Genomic DNA, 24,746 nt, shown 5'->3' on the forward strand with positions numbered 1-24,746 from the left:
TCAATTTGGGGAGAACTGTGATCTTAACAATAATTAGTCTTCTAATCCACAAACATGGTATATATCTCCATTTATTTAGGTCTTCTTTAATTTCTCTCAGAAGTATTTTAGAGTATTTCACTATATGTGTGTGTAGGTTTTTAAACTCAAAACAAGTATCACTAAAAGCATCACAGATTATTTAGACAGATTCAATATGAAGGTTAATATATATTACATATCCAACAATTTAATTTTATAATTTGGGCAATGCCTGGGATTTCCGCTACCCTCTCCTCACCCATGTGGCTCTGGCAGTAGTTTTGAAAACCAATGCACAATGCACACCATCAGAATTGTTACTGCTGAAACTGACAAAGGACTAATCTCCAAAATACACAAGCAGCTCATGCAGCTCAATATCAAAAAAAACCAAATAACCCTATCCAAAAATGGACCAAAGACATTTCTCCAAAGAAGACATACGGATTGCCAACAAACACATTAAAGGATGCTCAACATCACTAATCATTAGAGAAATGCAAATCAAAACTACAATGAAGTATCATCTCACACCAGTCAGAATGGCCATCATCAAGAAATCTACGAACAATAAATGCTGGAGAGGGTGTGGAGAAAAGGGAACCCTCTTGCACTGTTGGTGGGAAGGTAAATTGATACAGCCACTATGGAGAACAGTATGGAGATTCCTTAAAAAACTAAAAACAGAACTACCATATGACCCAGCAATCCCACTACTGGGCATATACCCTGAGAAAACCATAATTCAAAAAAAGTCATGTACTACAATGTTCATTGCAGCTCTATTTACAATAGCCAGGACATGGAAGCAATCTAAGTGTCCATCGACAGATGAATGGGTAAAGAAGATGTGGCACATATATACAATGGACTATTACTCAGCCATAAAAAGAACGAAATTGAGTTATTTGTAGTGAGGTGGATGGGCCTAGAGTCTGTCATAGAGTGAAGTAAGTCAGCAAGAGAAAAACAAATACTGTATGCTAACACATATATATGGAATCTAAAAAAATAAAATGGTTCTGAAGAACCTAGGGGCAGAACAGGAATAAAAATGCAGATGTAGAGAATGGACTTGAGGACATGGGGAGGGAGAAGGGTAAGCTGCGACGAAGTGAGAGAGTGGCATGGACATATATACACTACCAAATGTAAAATAGATAGCTAGTGGGAAGCAGCTGCATAGCACAGGGAGATCAGCTCCGTGCTTTGCAACCACCTAGAGAGATGGGATAGGGAGGGTGGGAGGGAGATGCAAGAGGGAGGGGATATGGGGATATATGTATATGTATAGCTGATTCACTTTGTTATAAAGCAGAAACTAACACACCATTGTAAAGCAATTATACTCCAATAAAGATGTTTTAAAAAAAAAGAATTGTTACTGCTGAGAATACACTTTACGTAAGAGGGTTTTTAAAGCAGAAAAGAACAACCCCAGGAACAGACAATCCCTATTTTGTTATTTTGAGTGGGAATTAAATAAAATTTTTAGATATCAATGGTGTATTTAATTTGAATAGTTCTGATTAATAACTGCTGCTTATCTTCTCACACAAGGAACAGATTTCCACCCCATCCTGGGTAATAACAATAACAACCACTTCTGTAAAGCTTACTACATGTTAGGTACTCTTCTAAGCACTTTAAAGATATGCACTCATTTAATCTTAATAACAACTCTAAGAGGTAGGGAATATTATCCCCAGTTTACACATGAGGAAACTCAAGTCTAGAGAAGTTAAGTAACTTGTCCAAGGTAATACAGCTAGGAAGTAGTGGAGCCAGAATTCAAATGTAGGCAGTTTAGTTGCTGAATCCGTTCTCTTGACCACTCTGCAGCAAGAGAGAGCAGAGCATTTCATATACAAGTATTTTTAGACCTCTGCTTCCGGTAATGGAAGACTGGGTAACTCAGATGAACCCTCCCAGACAGCTAGAAAAGCTGTCAATTTTAAAAATTGAATCAAATACATCAGAGAATTAACAAAGGGTAGAGAATTACCAGGCCACAGCCCAAAGACGGCAGAAAGCAGAGAAGTAAGCCACACCTGGGGCTTCTTTCACTATAGGGACATTTGACAATTCTGGAAAAGATAGCTAGGAGGCTGTTCAGTATTTCTGCCAGTTTCATAAGGCTACAGGAACAAAAGTTGAAGTCCAAGTCCTGTCAAGAGTGAGAGCCTGGCAAAACCCTCAGGATTGGACTGGGACTCTGAAAGGCTGCATCTTAGGAATAAGGGTGAACCAGAAATAAACTGAAACTTTCATGGACTGCAGTCCAGTTTCAAGTCATCTGGGTAGACCAGAACATTTCAATCCCTGAAACTGAATTAAGGTGATCCTGTCCTACCAATGCTTCTTCCAGGCATCTAAGGGCAAGGAAAATCCTCTATGAAGGAATATAATATTACCTGAGATTTTAAGCTATTTCTACAATTTTTCAAATAAAATATCTGGCACATAGTGAAAGAAAATCAGGCATAAGAGAAAAGACAATATGAACATGATGCAGCAGAAAAAAACAGATATTAAAAACAGAAACAGGGACATTCTAGATATTGGGATTATCAGAGAAAGACTTTAAGATAACTACTTTATTTTCAAAGAGATAATAGATTCTATTTAAACTTTTGGCAGAGAATTCAAACCTATAAATAATATGAGAGATGTGAAAAATAAATAGAAATTCAAGAATTAAAAAATGTTTCAAAGGGGTGAAATCACACAGAGTATGTTCTCTGGCCATGATGCAATTACGTCAGAAATCATTGATAAAAAGATAATTTTCATATGTTTTAAAATTAAGAAATACACGTCTAAATGGAATAAATATACCTCTAAATCAAAGAGGAAGTCATAGTGGAAATTAGAAAATATTTTTGAACTAAATTATAAAAAAAATAATGCTATAGTATGCAGTTAAAATTGTACTTAGAGAGAGGTTTATGGACTTAAATGGATATGTTAGAAGAAGAAAGACTAAAAATTAATGAGTTAAATACCTTATAAGAAGATACAAGAGGGACTTCCGTGGTGGTTCAGTGGTTAAGAATCCGCCTGCCAAAGCAGGGGACACAGGTTCTTGCCCTGGTCCGGGAAGATCCCACATGCCACGGAGCAACTAAGCCCATGTGCCACAACTACTGAGCCTGTGCTCTAGAGCCTGCGAGCCACAACTCCTGAGTCCACGTGCCACAACTACTGAAGCCCGCACACCTAGAGCCTGTGCTCTGCAACAAGAGAAGCCACTGCAATGAGAAGCCCGCACACCGCAACAAAGAGTAGCCCCCACTTGCCACAACTAGAGAAAACCCGCACACAGCAATGAAGACCCAACGCAGCCAAAAATAATTAATTAAAAAAAAAGAAGATACAAGAAATAAAAAAAAATAAAATGGGGCCAAAGAAAGTTGAAAGAAGGCCGTAAAGAGCGGAAATGAATGAACCAGAAAACAAACAGTAGAGAAGATCAACAAAGCCAGAGGTTAGTTCTTCACAAAGACTAATAAAATTGATAAATCCCTGAGGAATCCAATAGAGGGGCAAAAAGAAAGGTAGCCAGTGTTATGAATTAAAAAATGGATGTTACAACTGATTCTGCACATATTAACAAGCTAATAAAAGGATTTTATGAAATCTTTATGCCAATAAATTTGAAAATTTTGATGTAATAAATTCCTAGAAAAATACAACTTACCAAAAACTAACACAAGAAGAAACAAGAAATGTGAATAGTTATGGAATGGTTAAAGAAATTGAATTTGTAATTAAACTATTAAAGATACGAAATTTGTAATGAAAATTCTTCTCACAAAGAAAAATCCAAAATCAGACAGCTTTATCAGCAAATTCTTCCAATCACTGAAGGCAGAAATAATTCTGATTTTTACACAAATTATTCCAGAGAATGATAAAAGAGGGACAATTCCTTAACTTGTTTTATAAAGCCAGCAATAAAGGAAAAGTATAGACTAAAAATATAAGAAAAGAAGGAAAAACATAATTAATAAACATAATTAATGTCAGAATGGTGGTTACGTTTAGGCAGGAGGGAAGAAGTTGTAATTGGGAAAGGGCAGGTGGGTTTCTGGGGGCTGACAATGTTGTTTCTTGACCTCAGTGGTAGTATCCACCACTCATTTGCTTTATAATAAATCATTAAGATACACATTTCTGTTTTTTACACTTTGCTGTATATGTATTACAATTCACACTAAAATTTTTATTGAAATTTATGGGACCAGTTTTACTTAATGAGAGAATGGCATAAATATTTGTTGACTCTCATCCTTAGATTTCAGTAATATTCTTGACTCTGTCTTTACTTACTCTAACAGACTTACAACTTGCATTTCTTCGAGATTATTTTTTAGAGGTTAATCCTTTAATGTTTACTAGTTTCCAAATTCCACTAACATATTATATTGGAATCAACAGTTACAATTACTCTTTTAAATAAAGGCATATTCTTGAATACTCTATACTCCCTAACTTGGGCATTGTTTTTAAAACCCAAAATTTCATCTCGGGTTATAACACACAAAGATTAACCAATGATCTGTATGTCTGCAAGGTGTACAACATTAAGACAAATGAGATGAGTACAGTTCATCTGGGACTAAATAAACATCAACTCAGCAGTTTTTCTGGGAACTTTCACATCTGTTTCCTAACACTGATTATTTTAATCTATTTGTCTTCAGTCTTTGTCTACCCAGCCCTCATTCAAAAGCATCTGTCTAGATGTAAAAAGCTTTTATAGTAACAGGAAATTTGATTTAATGATCTGAAATATGAATGATCTTTTATTAGGACCAAGCCATTTTATTTCTTCTCTATAACTATAGTAAAAGGACAGCTAAGTGAACATATTGTACATCAAATTTTATTTTGACAGCAATTATAAAGCCTGTACTGAAATACTGCTCCTATCCACCTTTCTAAATTCTTTTTAACATCCCCTTTAGGGCAAACACTAAGCATCAAAATATAGCAGATTAAAACAATTCTGCCTCAAACTATGGAGACCCAAACTTTGGTCTATACACTGTTATCAATTTGATTAACTTAAATAAAAGTAGTATTTCTATCATAAAGTTTCTTACTTTTGGAACATGAGGATTAAATTCCACAGCTCTATGAATTGCTTCCACAGCATTAATTTCTGCTGTGCTTAACCCTCTTCTGGAGGCTGTTTCTGGAGAAAATCTATAAGAAAACCACAAAATGAAGAAATAAATATTTAAATAAATAAGTATTCTAATCAATTAATTAATTGAGATCTTAATCTAGCCCCCTAAATAAAGAGGTTTCTGGTGATGGCCAAAGTCAAAGCCAAATAGCTACTAAACATAAAAGTAAAGCATTTGGTTCAACATATAAAGGAAGGTAGCATAAGAAACGGAAATCTTCAAGTTAAGGTGAAGAAAGCCTTCAGAAGTCCATTAAAGGCACACTTTGGGCAAAGTAATAAAATAAGAAATGCTACACAAGGACATCTAGAGAATCTCATGAAATAGAAGTACATTCTTATCAAATTTTCACTGTTCACAGACTGGGAACAGTCCATTCTAATTCATATCAAGCCACAGTAATCTAAGGTGAAAGAAAGCAGTTGCCATTTGGTTGGTTTCTGAATAACTTACCTGTGGAATAAAGAGAAATTCATTAAGGACAGCCAAAAATACAAGGAAATCAGAATAACTCAGAATTATAATCTCAAAACAGGTAACATGAAACCTATTTCCCTACCACATACCTTACCATTACCATCATAGCTACTATGTACTGGATGTACTTTCTATCTAGCACTGCTTTGGGCATTTAACACATATAATCCTCACACAACCATCCTACAGTATTATTATTCTCATTTTACAGATAACGAAGAAACTCAAACTGATTAACTTGACCAAAGTTCCACAGCTGGTATGCTGTAGACTTTGAATTTGAATCCAAGTTTACTTAGCTCTAAAAACCTTGCTCTTTCCACTACACATAGTAAGAAGCTTCTAAGCCCCATAACATCAAGGGTTATTCAGCAGGAAGTAGGGGGGGAAAAAAGCATTGTTTAAAGTCAGTGGATGAAAAACAATATTGAGTTTAGCAGTCTTTCTAAACTATTATAGTTTTCATAACTACTTACTTATCTGAAACAGTCCTTGTCTTCAATAGTGCTGCTGTATAACAGATGGCTGCTGACTTTGGAAGGCTTATATCTATAATAATAATTTTTAATTTAGGTAAGAATCACAAAAATATCTTAAGACAATTTCTAATAAGAATAATTCATAGTTCAAATTCAACAAATATAATATAGTAGTAAAAGCACATGGACATATAATTGGAAAACCTGAGTTTGAATCTTGATTCTACTATTTACCAGCTATGCATCCTTGAACTAGCAGCAACTTCTTTAACCTCAGTTTTCCCAAAATAGAGAAATGGTACTTTTCTAGCAGAGATTAAATTAAACCATGTCTGTGAAAGCCCTCATACAATGGTAAAAAGTACTCAACAAATGCTTATAAGAAGCTGCTTATAATAATACTATCCAAGGAAAAAGCCATTGTATAGACAGAACTATGTAAAAACTCCACCTTTTCACAGAGAAGAACTAAGATTAAAAAAAAAAATTAACGGGACTTCCCTGGTGGCCCAGTGGGTAAGACTCCGCACTCCCAATGCAGGGGGCCTGGGTTCAATCCCTGGTTGGGGAACTAGATCCCACATGCTTGCCGCAACTAAGAGTGCACATGCTGCAACTAAGAAGCCCACATGCCACAACGAAAGATCCTGCGTGACACAACGAAGATCCCACATGCCGCGACTAAGACCTGGCGCAGCCTAAATAAATAAATAAATAAATGTTTAAAAAATTAATAGTAGTTAAATCCAGGTGACATAATCATGGGTGGTTTTCATTTTTTTCTTCTTCCGATGTTTTTGCATTTTCTTAAATGATGATTTTTTATAAAATAAAAAGAAATTGAGAACTATAATGAAATTAATTGTATAAGTTCTTTCTTAAAGAATGACCAAAATAATGTTATTGGCAGAGTAAGACTACAGAACTCTCTTTCCAGATTCCAGAGTTATACCAGCAAATGGAGAACTAAAGAAGTAAACATGCTTTTAACTTTTTCAGGATTCTAGAAGGGTAAAAACTGGGGACTCATAAATAACTGAAAACACAGATGCATATCCAAGTTACTAGTTTTATTTTATTTTTAATGAATAGGTCCTATCTTATTTTTCATATTCAGTCCCTAAGCTTGTTCATCATAAGTATCATAAGCAGGCCATGTATCTGATAAGTAACATATGGAAAGAATTTCTCACAAATTTCTCCATGAGCCTATACTACTCTAAAGCACTTCCTAACAATTCCAGATGTTTAAAAGAAATAAACTTCTCTTTCCAAGTGTAACAAATTTCAAACTTTCCAAGTCATGGAGATTCCCAAGCTAATGGGTAGGAGCTTACAACAGGAGAGTGTGAATAAGTGACTTATATGTGTTCTAATACAGTGAAAGATATGACCAGAAATATTATGCTATTAGGATGTTTTCAACTTGGGATTAAAAGCTGATGCCTCACTCAGAATGAGGAGAAAGGCTATGCTTCTCAAAAATTATCCCAACTCCATTTGTGGTAAACTGGCACTGTTATCGTATAATAATAAAAATAGCCAACATATATTGACTTCTTACTTACTGTTGGGAGACTAGTAAACAAACAAATGGAATACCTAAATTTAAGTTCAAGCTTGCCACTTACTGGCTAGAAGACCTTACCCAATCACTTAACCTTCCTCTGCTCCAGTTTTCTTATTTACTAACCGGAAACAGTAAAAATATTGTACTTGTCCTACCACCTCACAAGATTGTTATAAGGATCAGATGAGATAACAAATTACACTTTGTAACTAAAAAGCATTGTAAAATGTTATTCTGAGTTACTCTTATATATACTCTAAGCAACTTCTGTTAGCCTTCCCTGCCACTCCAAAACAAATGAAGTGCATAGCACCCCATACTTTTCTATTACCTCACCTAACACGCTATGCCTCAATATAACTACTATTCATTTGTCTGTATGTTCCACTAAATGGTAAATTCTACGAGGGCTAAGTCCATGTCTTCTTATTCACCACTGTATTCCAAGTGCCCCACTCACATTAGGCGCTCAATAAACAAATGAATACATCTTGAGAGAAGGAAAGTTCCTCCTTGCAGACTTTTGCTACCAAAAGTACTGATAAAGAAGATACTTAATAGCAACTTGTATCCACAGATACTAGATACTGACTGGTAAGAATGCAAAGAGAAAATCACAGAAATACCAGAGTAGGATCACATTTATGATTACTTAATAGAAAAAAAATACTTTAACCATGCTATCAACTAAGAGAATTATCACTCACCATCATATTTTGCTAGAACTGCTTGGACATCTGCATAGGCCTGTAATTCTAAAAGTGATTCTAGGAGATTTTCATGGATGTTCAACATGGTAAGAGGGGGAAATTCTTTCATCAACTGTATATTAAAAAGAAAAAAGATTAAAATTTTACAAAAGGAACTCAATAGAGCTGAATCAAATTCACTGAGGTAGAAATTCTTTTGTCTCTTAAAACTGTGGAGACTCAACCTCTAAGAAATCTATGTATATTAAATAAATATCTTGTTATAAAACTATCAATTAAAAAAAACAGTGATTCTGGGGAATTTCCTGGCGGTCCAGTGGTTAGGATTCGGCACTTTTTCTGCTGGGGCCCGGGGTTCGATCCCTGGTCAGGGAACTAAGATCCCGCAAGCTGGGCAGCACGGCCAATCAATCAATCAATCAATCAGTGTTAAAAAAAAAAAAAAAGGAAAACACATAGTGATTCTGCATTAACTTAACTGGCAACTTAAAACATATTTTGTTTTTGAAGGAATAAAGATAAAGGTTGAGTCATCAAATTTACTTACATCTCTCATTATTTTTACTGCTTCTCTTATTCTTCCTAATTTTCTTGCACACATTGCCAGTCTTCTTTTAATATACACCAGTACATTGGTATCTCTCCCTATTTAGAAAAACAACAAATGACACAAAGCTATCACTTTTATATTATGACCTGCTACTTCATTAACATATTACCAGTTAATTTTATATGCTTACCTTGGGAGGTTCAATTAAAATTAAATTGTGTCAGAATGGAAGAATATTAATAATAGTTGAATTTGGGTGATGAACAATGAATGAAGGTTCATTATACTGCTCTATTTTTATAGATGTTTGAAGTTTTTTATATTAAAAGCTTAAAAAATATATATATAGGATTACTTTTGCCTCTAACATTAAGTAATCTGAGTACAGTATATATAAAGTAATTTATGTATACTTGGCAAGTAGATTTTACTATTAAAATAAAAGACATACATTAATAGGAAGAAATAACATTATTAAGTTTCTGCATAAACAATCTACTATTTTAATATTCTCTATTATCTTAGCTGACAAACAAAAGATATTCAAAACAAAATTTCCATGCCAGCGTAAATTTTTGGTCAACAGCAAGTAACTAACAAACTACAAAACTACTTCTAGAAAGGGCTAACAAATATTTATGGAACTATCTCATAACTATATCTGAGATTATACAAGGACAAATGGCATGACCTTTTTACAGATGTAGTTTCATTAGTTCCAGACTGCAAAATTACATATTCCCACAGTTGTGTGCTATAACAACACGCATTAATGAAACATACTATATAAATCAATATTTAGTTTAGAGAGAAAACATGATCCTAATTTTAATTTACACAAACAAAAGATTTAGAACTTAACTCCAGGAGATAATGCATTATATAAACATACTTCAATTTATTGCCCACTATCTGCCAAAATCATGAAACTAAAGTCCTCTGGCCACACAAAATAGCAGGAAGCAGCAGCATTACAGATTCTAACATCTTTGGTAAAAGTGTCTCGATTACAACTGGGAGAGTATGCCCGAGAGTGGAAAGAAAGGACCTCAGTTGCTATGGCCCATATGGTCTCAAACACATCATAGAGAAAAAACAACCAAAGAAATAGTCAATATCAAGTGTAAGGCTGGTTTTGTGCTGAAAGGCCACTCCCTGGCACTATATGGAGATATATACTGTCTGAAGAGCAAACCAAATGATATACCTCTACTATTGCTTGGGTAAGGGTGAGGATAAAGGTAATAGCTGCTTATCATCACTAGAAGGTTCTCTTGAATCTTGAATACTTTTGAGTTGTGTTTCTCCAATGACCAGCCCAATTCTCACATGAAATAAATTACTGTTAAGTTTCAGAGCAGCACATCTCTCAATAACCAGAACAGATCTGTTCCCTTCTACAAGCATTCTCTAGCTAATATACATTTCTGTCTTGCTGACTTGAATAGATTTGTTATCTCTTACGAAAAGTAGCTAACTTTTAAGTATTAAGTTTTTAAAAATTTTTGTTGTTTTGTGTTTTACACATAAAACAGGCAGTTGCAGGAACTAAAAGACGGGAAAATTAGTTCAAATTCACTTACTCAGTTGAGCTTCATGCTGAGGACTTTGGTGCTGGCACTGTTGTGACCGCCTGTAAATTGTTTCTCCTGCCTTGAGTGCCTGTTTAAATAACCTTTCAGCATCTACAATAGTTGTTGCTTCTTCCTCAGCCAGTAGAACATATGCAGTAGCACAGCTATAAAGAAAGCAAGCAAGGCAATTTTAAGTAAAATGGTAAAACAAGTATTTTCTTTGGGGTATGTCCCTTTACATCACATTTCCGTATCTTTCCCTATACTTTCTGTAATAGGGAAGAACATTTGTATTCTATTACAAATTAATCACTATAGGGATGTTGCCTATAAGCTTAAATTATATATAATGACCCATCTCTCAGAACCCTGTCTCTCAGGTAATGAGCATTAAGCTAAAATACTTCTGTTCACCTCACAAGAAACATCTTGACCAGGCCCACCTGTGAATGACTGCAGGGAGGAAGAAATTAACACATCCCCTCTGGAGGCTGATGGGAACCAGAAAATGTTTGACTTTACTCCCTCCCCTTTTAATATAAAAGAAGACTGAGGGCTTCCCTGGTGGCACAGTGGTTGAGAGTCCGCCTGCCGATGCAGGGGACACGGGTTCATGCCCCGGTCCGGGAAGATCCCACATGCCGCGGAGTGGCTGGGCCCGTGAGCCATGGCCGCTGAGCCTGCATGTCCGGAGCCTGTGCTCCGCAATGGGAGAGGCCACAACAGTGAGAGGCCCGCGTACCGCAAAAAAAAAAAAGAAAACTGAATTCCAACTCAGGCAAGATGGTTCTTTGGGGCATGAGCCCACCATCTTCTCAGTTTGCTGGCTTTCCAAATAAAGTCATTATCCCTTGCCCAACAACTCATCTCTTGATTATTGGCCTGTCATGTGGCGAGCAGTATGAGCTTAAACTTGGTAATAAATTTTGGTTGTTCATAAACACTTTCTATTTTTTGTTTTTGTTTTGTTCTGTCATTGCTGTTAAATGCCTCTTGTGAAGGGGTATCTCATTGTGTTTTTCATTTTCATTTCCCTTATGATGAATGACACAGCATCTTTTCATGTACTTTTCGGTCATTTGTATGTCTTCCTTGAAGAAACAGACATTTCAAGTCCTTTGCCAATTTTTAATTGGTTGTCTTTCTGTCATTGAGTTGTAAGAGTTCTTTATATATTCTGGATAACTAGACCCTTATCAAATATGACTTGCAAATATTTTCTCATCCTGTGGGTTGCGTTTCCACTTTCTTGACAGTATCCTTTGATGCACAAAAGCTTTTAATTTTTTTTTTTTTTTTTTTTTTTTTGCGGTTCGCGGGCCTCTCACTGTTGTGGTCTGTCCCGTTGCGGAGCACAGGCTCCGGACACGCAGGCTCAGTGGCCATGGCTCACGGGCCCAGCTGCTCTGCGGCATGTGGGATCCTCCCAGACCGGGGCACGAACCCATGTCCCCTGCATCGCCAGGTGGACCCTCAACCACTGTGCCACCAGGGAAGCCCAAGCTTTTAATTTTGATGAAGTCTAATTTATCTAATTTTCCTTTTTTGCTTGTGCTTTTGGTGTCATATCTAAGAAACCACTGCCAAATTGACAGTCATGAAAATTTGCTCCTATGTTTTCTTCTAAGAGTTTTATAGTTTTAGCTCTTAAATTTAGGTCTTTAATTTTTAATTGTGTATGATGTGTGTTAAGGGTCTAACTTCATACTTTTATATGTGGTTATCTATCTGTTACCATTTGTTGAAAAGACTATTGTTTCCCCCACTGAATGGTCTTGGCACCCTTGTGAAAAATCAATTGACCACAGATGTATGGGTTTTTTTCTGGACTCTAAATTTAATTCCATTAATCTAGATGGCTATTCTTATTATTTAATTACTGTAGGTTCATAGTAAGTTTTGAAATCAGGAAGTGAGTCCTCCTACTTTGTTCTTTTTCAAGATTGTTTTGGCTACTGGAGGTCTCCTATAATTCCATATTTTAGGATCAGTTTGTCCATTTCTGCAAAACGGGCAACTGAAATTTTGATGGAGACTGCACAGAATTTGTAGATCAACTTGAGAAGTACTGATATCTTAACAATAAGTCTTCCAATCCATGAACACAAGATGTCTTTCCATTTATTTAGGTCTTCTTTAACTTCTTTTGATAATACTTCATAGTTTTCAGTGTACAAGTCTTGTACCTCCTTGGTTAAATTTATTCTTAAGTTTTGACGCTATTGTAAATGGAACTGTTTTCTTAATTTCCTTTTCAGATTGTTCATTGCTACTGTATAAGAAAACAACTGATTTTAGATTGATCTTGTCTCCTGCAACTTTGCTGAACTCTTTTATTAGCTCCAATAGTTTTTTGGTGGATTCTTTAAGGTTTTCTATATATAAGATCATGTCATCTGTGAAGAGAGATAGTTTTACTTCTTCCTCTCCTATATGAAAGCCATTTTCCCCCTCTTCTTGCCTAAGTGCATTGGCTAGCACCTCCAGTACAATGTTAAATAGAGGTGGTGGGATTCCCTGGTAGTGCAGTGGTTAAGAATCCACCTGCCAATGCAGGGGACACGGGTTCAAGCCCTGGTCTGGGAAGATCCCACATGCTGCAGAGCAACTAAGCCCGTGCACCACAACTACTGAGCCTGTGCTCTAGAACCCGCAAGCCACAACTACTGAAGCCCGCATGCCTAGAGCCTGTGCTCTGCAACAAGAGAAGCCACCACAATGAGAAGCCCATGCACCGTAACGAAGAGTTGCCCCTGCTCACCATAACTAGAGAAAGCCCGCACACAGCGACAAAGACCCAATGCAGCCAAAAATAAATAAATAAATAATTAATTAAAATAAAATAAATAGAAGTGGCAAGAGCAGACTTTCTTGCCTTATTCTTGATCTTAGCAAGCTTTCAGACTTTCACTCTTAAGTACATAGTTAGCTGTAGGTTTTTCATAGACGTTCTTTATCAGTTTGAGGAAGTTTCCTTACATTCCTTATTTGTTTTTATAATAAAATGGTGTTGGATTTTGTCAAATACTTTTTCAGCATCAACAGAGATGATTGTGTGGGTCCTGTCCTTTGTTCTATTAATGTGATGTCTTACATTGACTGATTTTCACATGTTAAACCACCCTTGCCCTCCTGGGATAATCCCACTTGGTCATGGTGTATAGTCCGTTTAATCTGCTGCTGTATTTGGTGTGCTAGTATTTCATTGAGAATTTCTGCATCTATATTCATAGTGAATATTAGTCTGTAGTTTTGTTTCTTATGATGTCTTTCTTTGGTTTTGGTATGAGAGTAATACTGGCCTCACAGAATAAGTTAGGAAGAATTACTTCCTCTTCTTTTTCTTTGAAGAGTTTGAGAAGGACTGGAGTTAATTCTTCTTTAAGAGTTTGGTAGAATTCAGTGGTGAAGCCACCTAGTCCTGAGCTTTCTTTGTTTGGAATTTTTTAAATTACTGATTTAATCTCTTCATTTGTTATAGGTCTATTCAGATTTTCTATTTCTTCTTGAGTCAGTTTTGGTAGTTTGTGCATTTCTGGGAATTTGGCCATTTCATCCAAGTTAGCCAGTTTGGCATACAATTTTCATAGTATTCTATTATAGTATTTTTAATTTCTTTAAGGTCAGTAGTAATGTCCCCAGTTTCATTCTTGATTTTAAGTAAGCTGAGTTTCTCTCTTTTTTAATTGGTCAGTCTAGCTTAAAGTCTGTCAAGTTTGTTGATCTTTTTAAAAATACCCAACCTTTAGTTTCATTGATTCTGTCTATTGTTTTTCTATTCTGTTTTGTTTATATCACTCTAATCTTTATTACTCCTTCCCTTCTGCTTGGAGTTTAGTTGGCTCTTCATTTCTAGTTCCTTAAGGTATAAAGTTAAGTTTTTGATTTTGAGATCTTTCTTCTTTATCAATGAAGGTATTTACAGATATAAATTTTCCTCTGATCACTTCACAGCTTTTGCTGTATTTCATAATTTTTTGGTATGTTATGTCTTCATTTTCACTCATTCCAAAGTATTTTTCTAATTTATCTTGTGATTTCTTCTTTGGCTCATTGGTTGTTTAAGAGTTGGTTGTTTGGGCTTCCCTGGTGGCGCAGTGGTTGAGTCCACCTGCTGATGCAGGGGACACAGGTTCGTGCCCCTGTCCGGGAAGATCCCACATGCAGCGGAGTGGCTGGGCCCGTGAGCCATGGCCACTGAGCCTGCGCATCCAGAGCCTGTGCTCCGCAATGGGAGAGGCCACAACAGTGAGAGGCCCACGTACTGCAAAAAAAAAAAAAAAAAAAAAAGAGTTGGTTGTTTAATTTCCACATATTCCAATATTGTGAAATTCAAGATTTCCTTCTGTTATTGACTTCTAATTTCATTCCACTGTAGTGAGGGTGAATAGTTTATATGATTTCAATCATTTTAAGTTTATTGACAATTGTTTATATCCTAATTATGATGTATCCTGAAGAATGTTCCATGTATACTTGAGATGTTGTTGGGTAGAGTGTTACATAGATGTGTTAGGTCCAGTTGATTTAGTGTTGTTCAAGTCTTCTATTTCCTTGTGTATCTTTTGCCTAGTTATTCTATCCAGTATTGAAAATAAGGTGTTGATGTCTCCAACTATTATTGTTGAATTCTTTATTTCTCCCTTCAAGTCTGTCAGTTTTTGCTTCATAAGTTTTGTTATTAGACATATATAAGTTTATAATTGTTATATCTTCTTGATGAATTGAACAGCTTTTATCATTATATAATGTCATTCTTTGTCTTGTAAAAAATTTTTGTCTTAAAGTCTATTTTGTCTGATACCAGTTTAGCCACTCCAGCTCTCTTTGATTACTATTGGAATACTTTTTTACACACTTTCACTTTGTACTTCTTTGTGTCTAAAGAATCTCTTGTAGACAGCATATAGTTGGACTACTTTTTTTCCTATTTATTCTGCTAATCAATGCCTTTTAATTGAAGGGTTTAATCTATTTACCTGTTTAAGTACTTAGTGATAAGGAAGGAATTGTTTCTGCCATTTTCCTATTTGTTTTCTATATGTCCTTTTTTTTGTTCTCAATTCCTGCATTATTGCCTTCTTTTGTGTTAGATACGTACCTTCTAGTATACCATTTTGATTCCCTTATTACTTACCACATTTTTTTGTTATTTCTTAGTGGTTAACAGTTAACAATTACATTTAACATCTTAACTTATAAAAATCTAGTATGAATTAATACTAATTTAGTTTCAATAGCATACAAAACCTTGCCCCTATATAGCTCTTCCCCCTATCGCTTATGTTGTTATGGTCACAAATTGCAACTTTACAAACTGTATGTCCATCAACATAGATTTATAGTGACTGTTTTACATAGCTGTCTTTTAAATCATATAGATAAAAAGAACTGCAAACCCCCCCACAATTAATATTGACTTTTTAATTTGCTTATGTAGTTACTTTTACTGGCATTCTTTATTGTTTTGTGTGGAGTCAAGACTGTCTAGTATCCTTTTATTTCAGCCTGAAGGACGCCTTGCAGCATTTCTTGTAGGACAAGTCTACTAGCACTGAACTCTGTTTTTGTTTATCTGGGAATGTCTTAATTTCTCCATTTATTCTGAAGGACAGGGTTGCTGAGCATAGAATCCTAAGCTGACAGTTTTGTTTTGTTTTTTTGAACTTTGTGTTATCCCACTGCCTTACATGGTTTCTGATGAGAAAGCAGCTCTTAATCTTTTTCAGTATCACTTATATGTGACGAGTTGCTTCTCTCTTGCTGCTTTCAGGCATCTCTCCTTATCTTTGGCTTTCGAAAGCTTGATTATAATGTGTCTCATTGTGGATGTCTTTTGTGTATGTCATACTTGGGGTACATTGAGCTTCCTGGATGTGTAGATCCATATCTTTCATCAAATTTGGGATCTTTTCAGCCATTATTTCTTTAAATAGTCTTTTTGCCCCTTTTGGTCTCTCTCCTCTCTTTCTGGGACTCCATTACGCACAGGTAAGTATGTTTAAAAGTGTCCCACAGGTTTCTTAGGCTCTGTTCACTTTCTTTCATTCTTTTATTTTTTACCTAAATCAAGTTTGCTGACTCCTTCTTCTGCCTGTTCATATCTGCTGCTGAACCTCTACAGGAAATTTTAAATTTCAGTTATACTTTTCAACTCTAGAATTTCTATTTAGTTCTTTTTTATTATTTCTACCTCTTTACTGGCATTCTCTAATGGTGAGACATAATTCTCATGGTTTCCTTTAGTTCTTTATACATGGTTTCCTTTACCTCTTTGAGCATATTTTAAATAGTTGATTTAAAGTTTTTGTCTATAAAGTCCAAAGTCTGGGCTTCCTCAAGGACAGTTTTTATTCATTTTCTTCTTTTCTCTGTGTAGGGCATCATTTTGCTTCTTTGCATGTCTTATAATTTTTTTGTTGAAAACTGGAAATTTTAAATATTATAATCTAGCAACTCCAGAAATCAGATATCCCCTCCTCTCCAGAGATTATTGTTGCTGCTTACAGTTGTGACTTTTCTGAACTGATTTTGTAAAGTTTGTATTCTGTCATGAGTGACCAGTGAAGTGTCTGCTCCTTTAGCTTAATGGTTAGTCAGTGATTTGACAGAGATTGCCCTAAACACCTGAAACCAAAAACAAAACAAAAAGCAAGTCTTTGCAGATGGGTTGTGTGTGTGTATTGGGGCATACCTTCAACATTCAATCAGGCAGTTTACAACTCTGCCTTAGCTTTCACTTTCTGTTTGTGCAGAACCTGAAAGTCAGACACACATGAGAGCTTAGGGTCTTCTTAAATCTTTTCTGAGCAGGTGCCCAACTCTGGGCATGTGTGGAGCCTCTGAGACTCCCAGGAATATGTGGAAGCGTTTAAAAGCGTTTATTTCCCAAAGTTTCTCATTCCCCAGCCTTTCCTCCCAAGCTTTCTAGTTTGTCTCTTGTTTGCCCTAGTTGTTATCCCTTGATCCTGGCAGCACTGGCTAATACATTTGCCTTTAAATATTTTCAACAATGCCCCCACAGTGTAGCTGTGTCAGTGCTGGGAGAGTTTCGAATTAACCAAAATATAGGCAAGCCCTTTGAGCTAGTTCTTCAGAGAGTAACCAGACGGGTCAAAATAAACAACCATAATTCTTTGAGAAAAAGGTCCGTTCTGCTTCCTTTGATAGTAGGAATTATACCCAGAAGGCAGACTGTTGTCTTCAAGGCTGCCACTGACCTAGGGAATGGAGGATGGGGTCAGTGTTAAGTTAAAACACCACAAAGCTCTCTTACAGAAATTCAGCTATTTTTTTAAACTGATTAAGCATTCTCCAGGTTGCAATAAACTTTGATTAGTTTTCAGAGTTTCAATAAAATTCATTCACTGCTTGTTGAGTTCCCTACACTGCCAGTTTTGTTCCACCTTGGGTAAGTCTTCTTAATAAGGATTAGTATATCTGTGGTAGGGGAGTAAGGAGGGGTACAGGGACAATGCTAAGTTCACATTATTCAGGAGGCATTCCTTGATTAATCCCAACTGGAGCCATATTTTTACTCTTGGCACTTATTTAATATTAGATTAATACTTATTGATCTGTCCCATTTAAATATTAAGTTCACTTATTTTTATTTTTTATTTTTTTTAATTTATTAATTTAATTTATTATTTTTGGCAGCCTTCAGTCTTCATTGCTGCACGCACGCTTTCTCTAGTTGTGGCGAGCGGAGGCTACTCTTCGTTGCGGTGCGTGGGCTTCTCATTGCAGTGGCTTCTCTTGTTGCAGAGCACAGGCTCTAGTAGTTGTGGCACGCAGGCTTCAGTAGTTGTGGCTCGCAGGCTCTAAAGCACAGGCTCAGTAGTTGTGGTGCACGGGCTTAGTTGCTCCGCGGCTTGTGGGATCTTCCCAGACCAGGGCTCAAACCTCTGTTCCCTGCATTGGCAGGCGGATTCTTAACCACTGTGCCACCAGGGAAGCCCCTAAGTTCACTTATGATTCTACATTTTGTTTTATCAAAATATAAAGTTGATAAAAGGAGCTATAAAAAAATAAAGCTGCTGTAGGGCTTCCCTGGTGGCACAGTGGTTGAGAGTCCGCCTGTCGATGCAGGGGACACGGGTTCATGCCCCAGTCCGGGAAGATCCCACATGCTGCGGAGCGGCTAGGCCCCTGAGCCATGGCCGCTGAGCCTGCGCGTCCGGAGCCTGTGCTCCTCAACGGGAGAGGCCACAATGGTGAGAGGCCTGTGTACCGCAAAAAATAAATAAGTAAAATAAAGCTGCTAACATTAAAAAGAATTAAATTAAAGCCACATTTTACTTATTTTGAATTCCCTTCCCGTGCCTCCAATCCTACTAGCAACTTCAGTTCTCAGGACTGAATGGATGCTTTAAATAAATGACTTAAATGAAAAACAAAATTAAAACAGGTGGCTTAAGTATTTTAGTACTCTTTAATTATCAAGTATTATCACCAATCAGATCAGCATTCTCCCTTTTTAAAAGTATTTCTAGCATAATTTCTATTCAAAAGCATAGGTAAGTTTACAATTTCAGAAGCAAAATACAAATGTCAATGAACACTGCAAATTTTGTCTCTAGTATGCAAAAAGAGAAAGGGGACTATTAATGACTCCAAGTGTCTTAGGAACAGAAAAAAGGAAACAAAATCACTTGCCTGGGTTTCCTTCAAAACAAACTTATTTTCCATATATTTCAAACTTACTCATTGTTTAATTCTAAAGCTTGATAGGCTGCTTTGATTCGAGCTGGAGGATTTCTTTCCCTCCATGCCTTCTGCATAACTGTAGGAAAAACATTTCAAAAAGTAGATGATATGGTAAACATAAAGTATCTTATGCAAAACGTATGAAGAATGAGTTATAAAAGTAAACAAAGATTTAAATAACATGTTCTTAAACATAAGAAACAAGAAATTGGGGTGATGGCTCACATTAACCTCATGAGAAATTTACATTAAATTTGGAAGCTTCACATAAAGTAGAAATTAAAATATTATTTCTCTGATTGATATGAATAATAACATAGATGGTAATTAATCAAGTTAATTATATCATTATACATGAACATTTATATATCTAAATGCATATTAAAATTGATATCAGATTATAATCTATGAAATATTCTAGTTCCTTTATCCTCTTGAAAAGGTTCTATGGAACTGTTAAAAATATACAAAAAACTTAAAAAATACAGTATTTATTTAATCAATGATTCAATCCATGAAGAATGTTTGAATTTGCATTTTGTATAAAAAGGGGGGTAAAAAGGAATTAACTTAGACTATAGTATATTTATGGAGAATGTCAGTCTCTACTAAGAGTCAAGAAAAGCCTGAATTAGGATCTCTCTGGAATAACAATATTAGTTTTGTTGTCATTTATTGCACCAAAATTAAAATTTCACACTAAGCAAAGTTTCTTAAAAATTAAACAAACAGGGACTTCCCTGGAGTTCCAGTGGTTAAGAATCCACCTTCCAATGCAGGGGACGCAGGTTTGATCCCTGGTTAGGGAACTAAGATCCCACATGTCGCAGGGCAACTAAGCCCGTGCGCCGCAACTACTGAGCCCCCGCGTTCTGGAGCCCACATGCTACAACTAGAGAACCCGCACACTCTGGAACCTGAGCACCACAACTAGAGAGAAGCCCATGTGTCGCAACAAAGATCCCATGTGCCGCAACTAAGACCTGACCCGACGCAGCCAAATAAATAAATAAATAAAAATTTAAAAAAAAACTAAACAAACAAAGTAGATCCATGAAACTATCTGGCCTATTTCAAGTTCGATAAGAAAAATAGAGAATCTATGAATGTTGCTTTTGGAACAAAACCTACAACTGTCCAGAAAGAATAATGTGGAAAATGTTTGAGTTTTCCTTTGGAAACAAAATATTAGTCTTGGCTTAGAAAAGGAGACAATATATTCTGCTTGGGTAACAAAAATACATTTCTCATATCAAACATGTCACCAGCTAGCTGACAGCTAATGCTTCCTGAACTTGACAAATTGATGCAAGTCAGCACCCATTTGATAATGACTAGGTAAAGAATAACATTTTGCTTAAACATTAAAATATTACATAAAAATCAAGTATAATATTTGACTTGCCATTTTTGATGATGAGGCTCTCTTCTATAAGTTACATGATATTTTCAGGTTAAATTTTGACACTGAATCTTTATTAACAGTTTAAATGGTTATTTGGTACTCTAGCATATTAAGTATATATAGTAATTTATTTAACCAGTTCTCTTTTGATGGATAATTAATTTTTTGCTAATATACAAATATTGTGATAACCATCTTTCAACACCTATCTTTGCAAACCTGACCAAATATTTCATTTTTAGAAGTGGAATGGTTGCAAAATGTATGCATCTTTTATTTATTTATTTATTTATTTATATTTTTATTTTTTGCAGTACGTGGGCCTCTCACTGTTGTGGCCTCTCCCGTTGCGGAGCACAGGCTCCAGACGCGCAGGCTCAGCAGCCATGGCTCACGGGCCTAGCCGCTCTGCGGCATGTGGGATCTTCCTGGACCGGGGCACGAACCCGTGTCCCCTGCCATCAGCAGGCCGACTCTCAACCACTGCACCAACAGGGAAGCCCTGAATGCATCTTTTAAAGGATTTTGGATATATATTTCCAAACTCCTCTCAATGAGACTGTATTAATTTACATTTTTTCAGGCAGTGCAGGAGAGTAACTATTTCCCCACTCCCTTAGCAACACTGAGTAGTATCAATCTTTGCTAATTTAAAACATGAAAACTTATCTCATTTGCATTTGCATTTCTTCTATTTCTAGTAAGGTCATCTAATCCACCATTAAGCATTTTTTCCTATTCTCATGTTTTCAAATGCTCTATCCAGCCTTATTATTCCTCACAACCAATGCAGTTCTAAGCCAATGAGGAAAGGGGAAATAAAGTAGAGGAAGGAATATACTTCCTTCTAAAACAAGGTTTAGGAATAATTTAAAGCAATATACTCATTTAGTATTTAACTGTCCTCTTTAAGAATACTCGATATGCTTAAAAAATAACACAAGCAGTTAACAATTCAATCAAATTTATCTATTTTTCAAGTTAAATACTATTCTAATATGCTAACCAGCAGAGGAGACTACCATTCAACCCAAGACCATGGGTCACAAATATAAATGCCTTAAGACCAGACAGAAAACATAAATAAGTGAACTAAAAGCACATGCACTGTCTAAGAGAGTCACAGCTCAGGTCTAACTAATTACTGCCAAGTGGAAATGCAGGTCCATATTTCCCAACTTAAAATTGTAAATCTGGAGTTTAATGTTAAATCTCCTGATTTTTTTAAATGTTGAAAAAAAAAAAACATGAAAGCAAATTATCCAAAAAAACACTGCTGGCTGGCCCTGAGAATATGTTTGTTCACTGTCCTAAATAAACAAATCAATAGAATAAGAACAAAAATCTACTAATTTAGGGCTCCCCTGTTGGTGCAGTGGTTAAGAATCCGCCTGCCAATGCAGGGGACACAGGTTCGAGACCTGCTCCGGGAAGATCCCACATGCCATGAGGCCTGTGCACCACAACTACTGAGCCTGTGCCCTAGAGCCTGCAAGCCACAACTACTGAAGCCCGAGCGCCTAGAGCCCGTGCTCCGCAACAAGAGAAGCCACCACAATGAGAAGCCCGCGCACCACAATGAAGAGTAGCCCCAGCTTTCCTCAACTAGAGAAAAACCTGCACGCAGCAACAAAGACCCAATGAAGCCAAAAATAAATAAAATAAAATAAATACATTTATTTTAAAAAGTCTACTAATTTAGTAATTACTGATGACAAGAGTCAAGAGAAATTTGTCACATCACATATATAGGTACGTTTGTCTTTTTTTAATATAAAACTATAGACATAAATCATTATCTTTATGTGAGTATCTGAAAAGATCAATATGGAACCAACAGTCCATTTCTGGATGATCATTTGTGGATAAGGTTTAGTTCAGTCTTTAACTGGGATTATGCATACCTCTACAAGTACTACATGAAACTTTGCAAGGACCAAAATGGGACACACGGTTTTAAGAGAATCAATTTCTAAAGCTTCAACTATATATGACTCTTTCCTATAACTGATCTACCTGAAGAATATTCCTCTGATTGGTCTGTCATGCTGGTTTTCCTTTCCTAGCCAACATACACTCCCCGACTCACTGCATCCCCTAAAGATATATTACCTTTTCCTACTTTACAAAAGAAAAGTTTACTTTTCACCCATCCTGAATCTTTCCAAGGTACATTGCCCTAGAGTGTAAAGATCTCCATGTGCCTCAAGGGACAATTCAAAGTTTGGGTTTGGGAGGAACCATTTTTAATCAAGGAACCTATAATAGGGATTTGTGCCATTTACTTATTTAACAGTGAAGCTCAGCATTAGAAATAGAGTATTCTGGCCCCTGGAATTTCTGAATTCAAGTATATTGTAGAGTGGGGAGGGAGTGATAATTTTTATCAGTTCCATTTATCAGCACCCTTTCTCCCCTTACTATCAAAGCATGCATTGCTCCTAAGGGAAGGTACCCTCATAATAAGGCAAAGAAAGCATTAGTAAGGGATAATAAAGGCAGTGGAATCTTGTTTTGGCCAAGTGATAAGCTCATGGCAAGGCTTTAAGACTTATCTATCTTTCTATCTTAGAATCTGAATTCAGAAGAGAGATGGTTGTCATAGGGATGCATGTTAACATGTTTATTCAAATTAAAAAATGAAGTCAGACTTCTCTGCCAGAAAGTAAGTCTGATTTAGTTGACAGGAATGACAATGAGAACTCACCCAGCCAATTAGGTTATATGGAGGACTCTTTCCAAAGTTTGAAGAGCCAAATATGTAGCTCCAAGGATTTGACAAAAATATAAAGTACATGATTCCATTTAGAACTTTATGATCAAAAGAAACTTAAAATTTAAAAAATTTATACAAAAACTGTTTATTGTGGAAAAGTATTTAAGTGTGATTAATAAACTCTCAAACATAAAATAATTATAATAAAATCATATAGAGGTGTGGAATGGATATGAGTTCAACAAGAAAAAGTACTTATATAAAATTTACTACTGTTAGAGTATCTGTTCATGTGCTTTTCAATGGATCATGGTGGATATCAAGTCATTAGATTCCTTGAAATACATTCAAATATAGAGTATTTTAGTTTTATTTTTAAATGTCTATATTTATAATATGTTAAAAATTACATTCTTTGCAATTATTTAACCTTATGATGTCAAGTTAAAAATGTGTGAAGGGGGCCTCCCTGGTGGCGCAGTGGTTGAGAGTCCGCCTGCCGATGCAGGGGATACGGGTTCGTGCCCCGGTCTGGGAGGATCCCATATGCCGCGGAGCGGCTGGGCCCGTGAGCCGTGGCCGCTGGGCCTGCGCGTCCGGAGCCTGTGCTCCGCAACGGGAGAGGCCACAACAGTGAGAGGCCCGCATACCGCAAAAAGAAAAAAAAAAAAAAAAAAAAAAAAAAAATGTGTGAAGGGTGGGCTTCCCTGGTGGTGCAGTGGCTGAGAGTCCGCCTGCCGATGCAGGGGGTTCGTGCCCCGGTCCGGGAGGATCCCACATGCCACGGAGTGGCTGGGCCCGTGGGCCATGGCCGCTGAGCCTGTGCTCCGCAACGGGAGAGGCCATAACAGTGAGAGGCCCACGTACCACAAAAAAAAAAAAAAAAAAAAAAAATGTGTGAAGGGATACATAGTTTTTCAAAATTCTTTTAGGAGGTATGTGAACAAAAATGTTTTAAGACCACAGCTTTAGTGGATAGCCATTGTTGCTATTTGAAAAGCCTGCCAAGGTTTGCAATTCTGCCCATGAGAGGGAGGTGAAGCCTTAATATCCAGAGTCACCTCAGTCCTCATAGTTAACATACAATACTGATTTTCCACTGCTATTATTTTCTTAACATTATACTTTTGCCATTAATGTAAACATTAAGCATATAAACATACAGCAATTCCTTTTTCTCTGATTTGCAATTAAACCATTTTATGTAACCATACCAAAAATCCTTGGGTTTCCTGCTACTATACATGCTGAATATATTTAATGCAGCAGAGATATAGCTCAATGAACTCACTTCAATGTTGGAAAACTGGCTGTTTTTCAGACCCTAATTGTTGGTGATT

General features: G+C 36.3%; 1 protein-coding gene across 5 annotated transcripts in view; it reads right to left on the minus strand.

Moving 5' to 3' along the window:
* ST7L (suppression of tumorigenicity 7 like) overlaps positions 1 to 24,746 on the minus strand; it is a 71,514-nt gene that overhangs the window by 29,813 nt on the left and 16,955 nt on the right. For 4 of the 5 annotated variants that reach the window (XM_082616465.1, XM_082616463.1, XM_082616464.1 and 1 more), the window contains 6 exons: positions 19,283 to 19,361; positions 10,586 to 10,740; positions 9,000 to 9,097; positions 8,450 to 8,564; positions 6,170 to 6,242; positions 5,130 to 5,232 (listed from right to left, as the gene is read on the minus strand). In XM_082616465.1, coding sequence (XP_082472591.1) covers positions 5,130 to 5,232; positions 6,170 to 6,242; positions 8,450 to 8,564; positions 9,000 to 9,097; positions 10,586 to 10,740; positions 19,283 to 19,361 — 623 coding nt within the window. The remainder of the gene's footprint in view (positions 1 to 5,129; positions 5,233 to 6,169; positions 6,243 to 8,449; positions 8,565 to 8,999; positions 9,098 to 10,585; positions 10,741 to 19,282; positions 19,362 to 24,746) is intronic. The other variant, XM_082616466.1, reaches the window with a different exon arrangement.

Source organism: Mesoplodon mirus (assembly GCF_964341445.2).
Source record: "Mesoplodon mirus genome assembly, chromosome: 3".
Lineage (NCBI taxonomy): Eukaryota > Metazoa > Chordata > Mammalia > Artiodactyla > Ziphiidae > Mesoplodon > Mesoplodon mirus.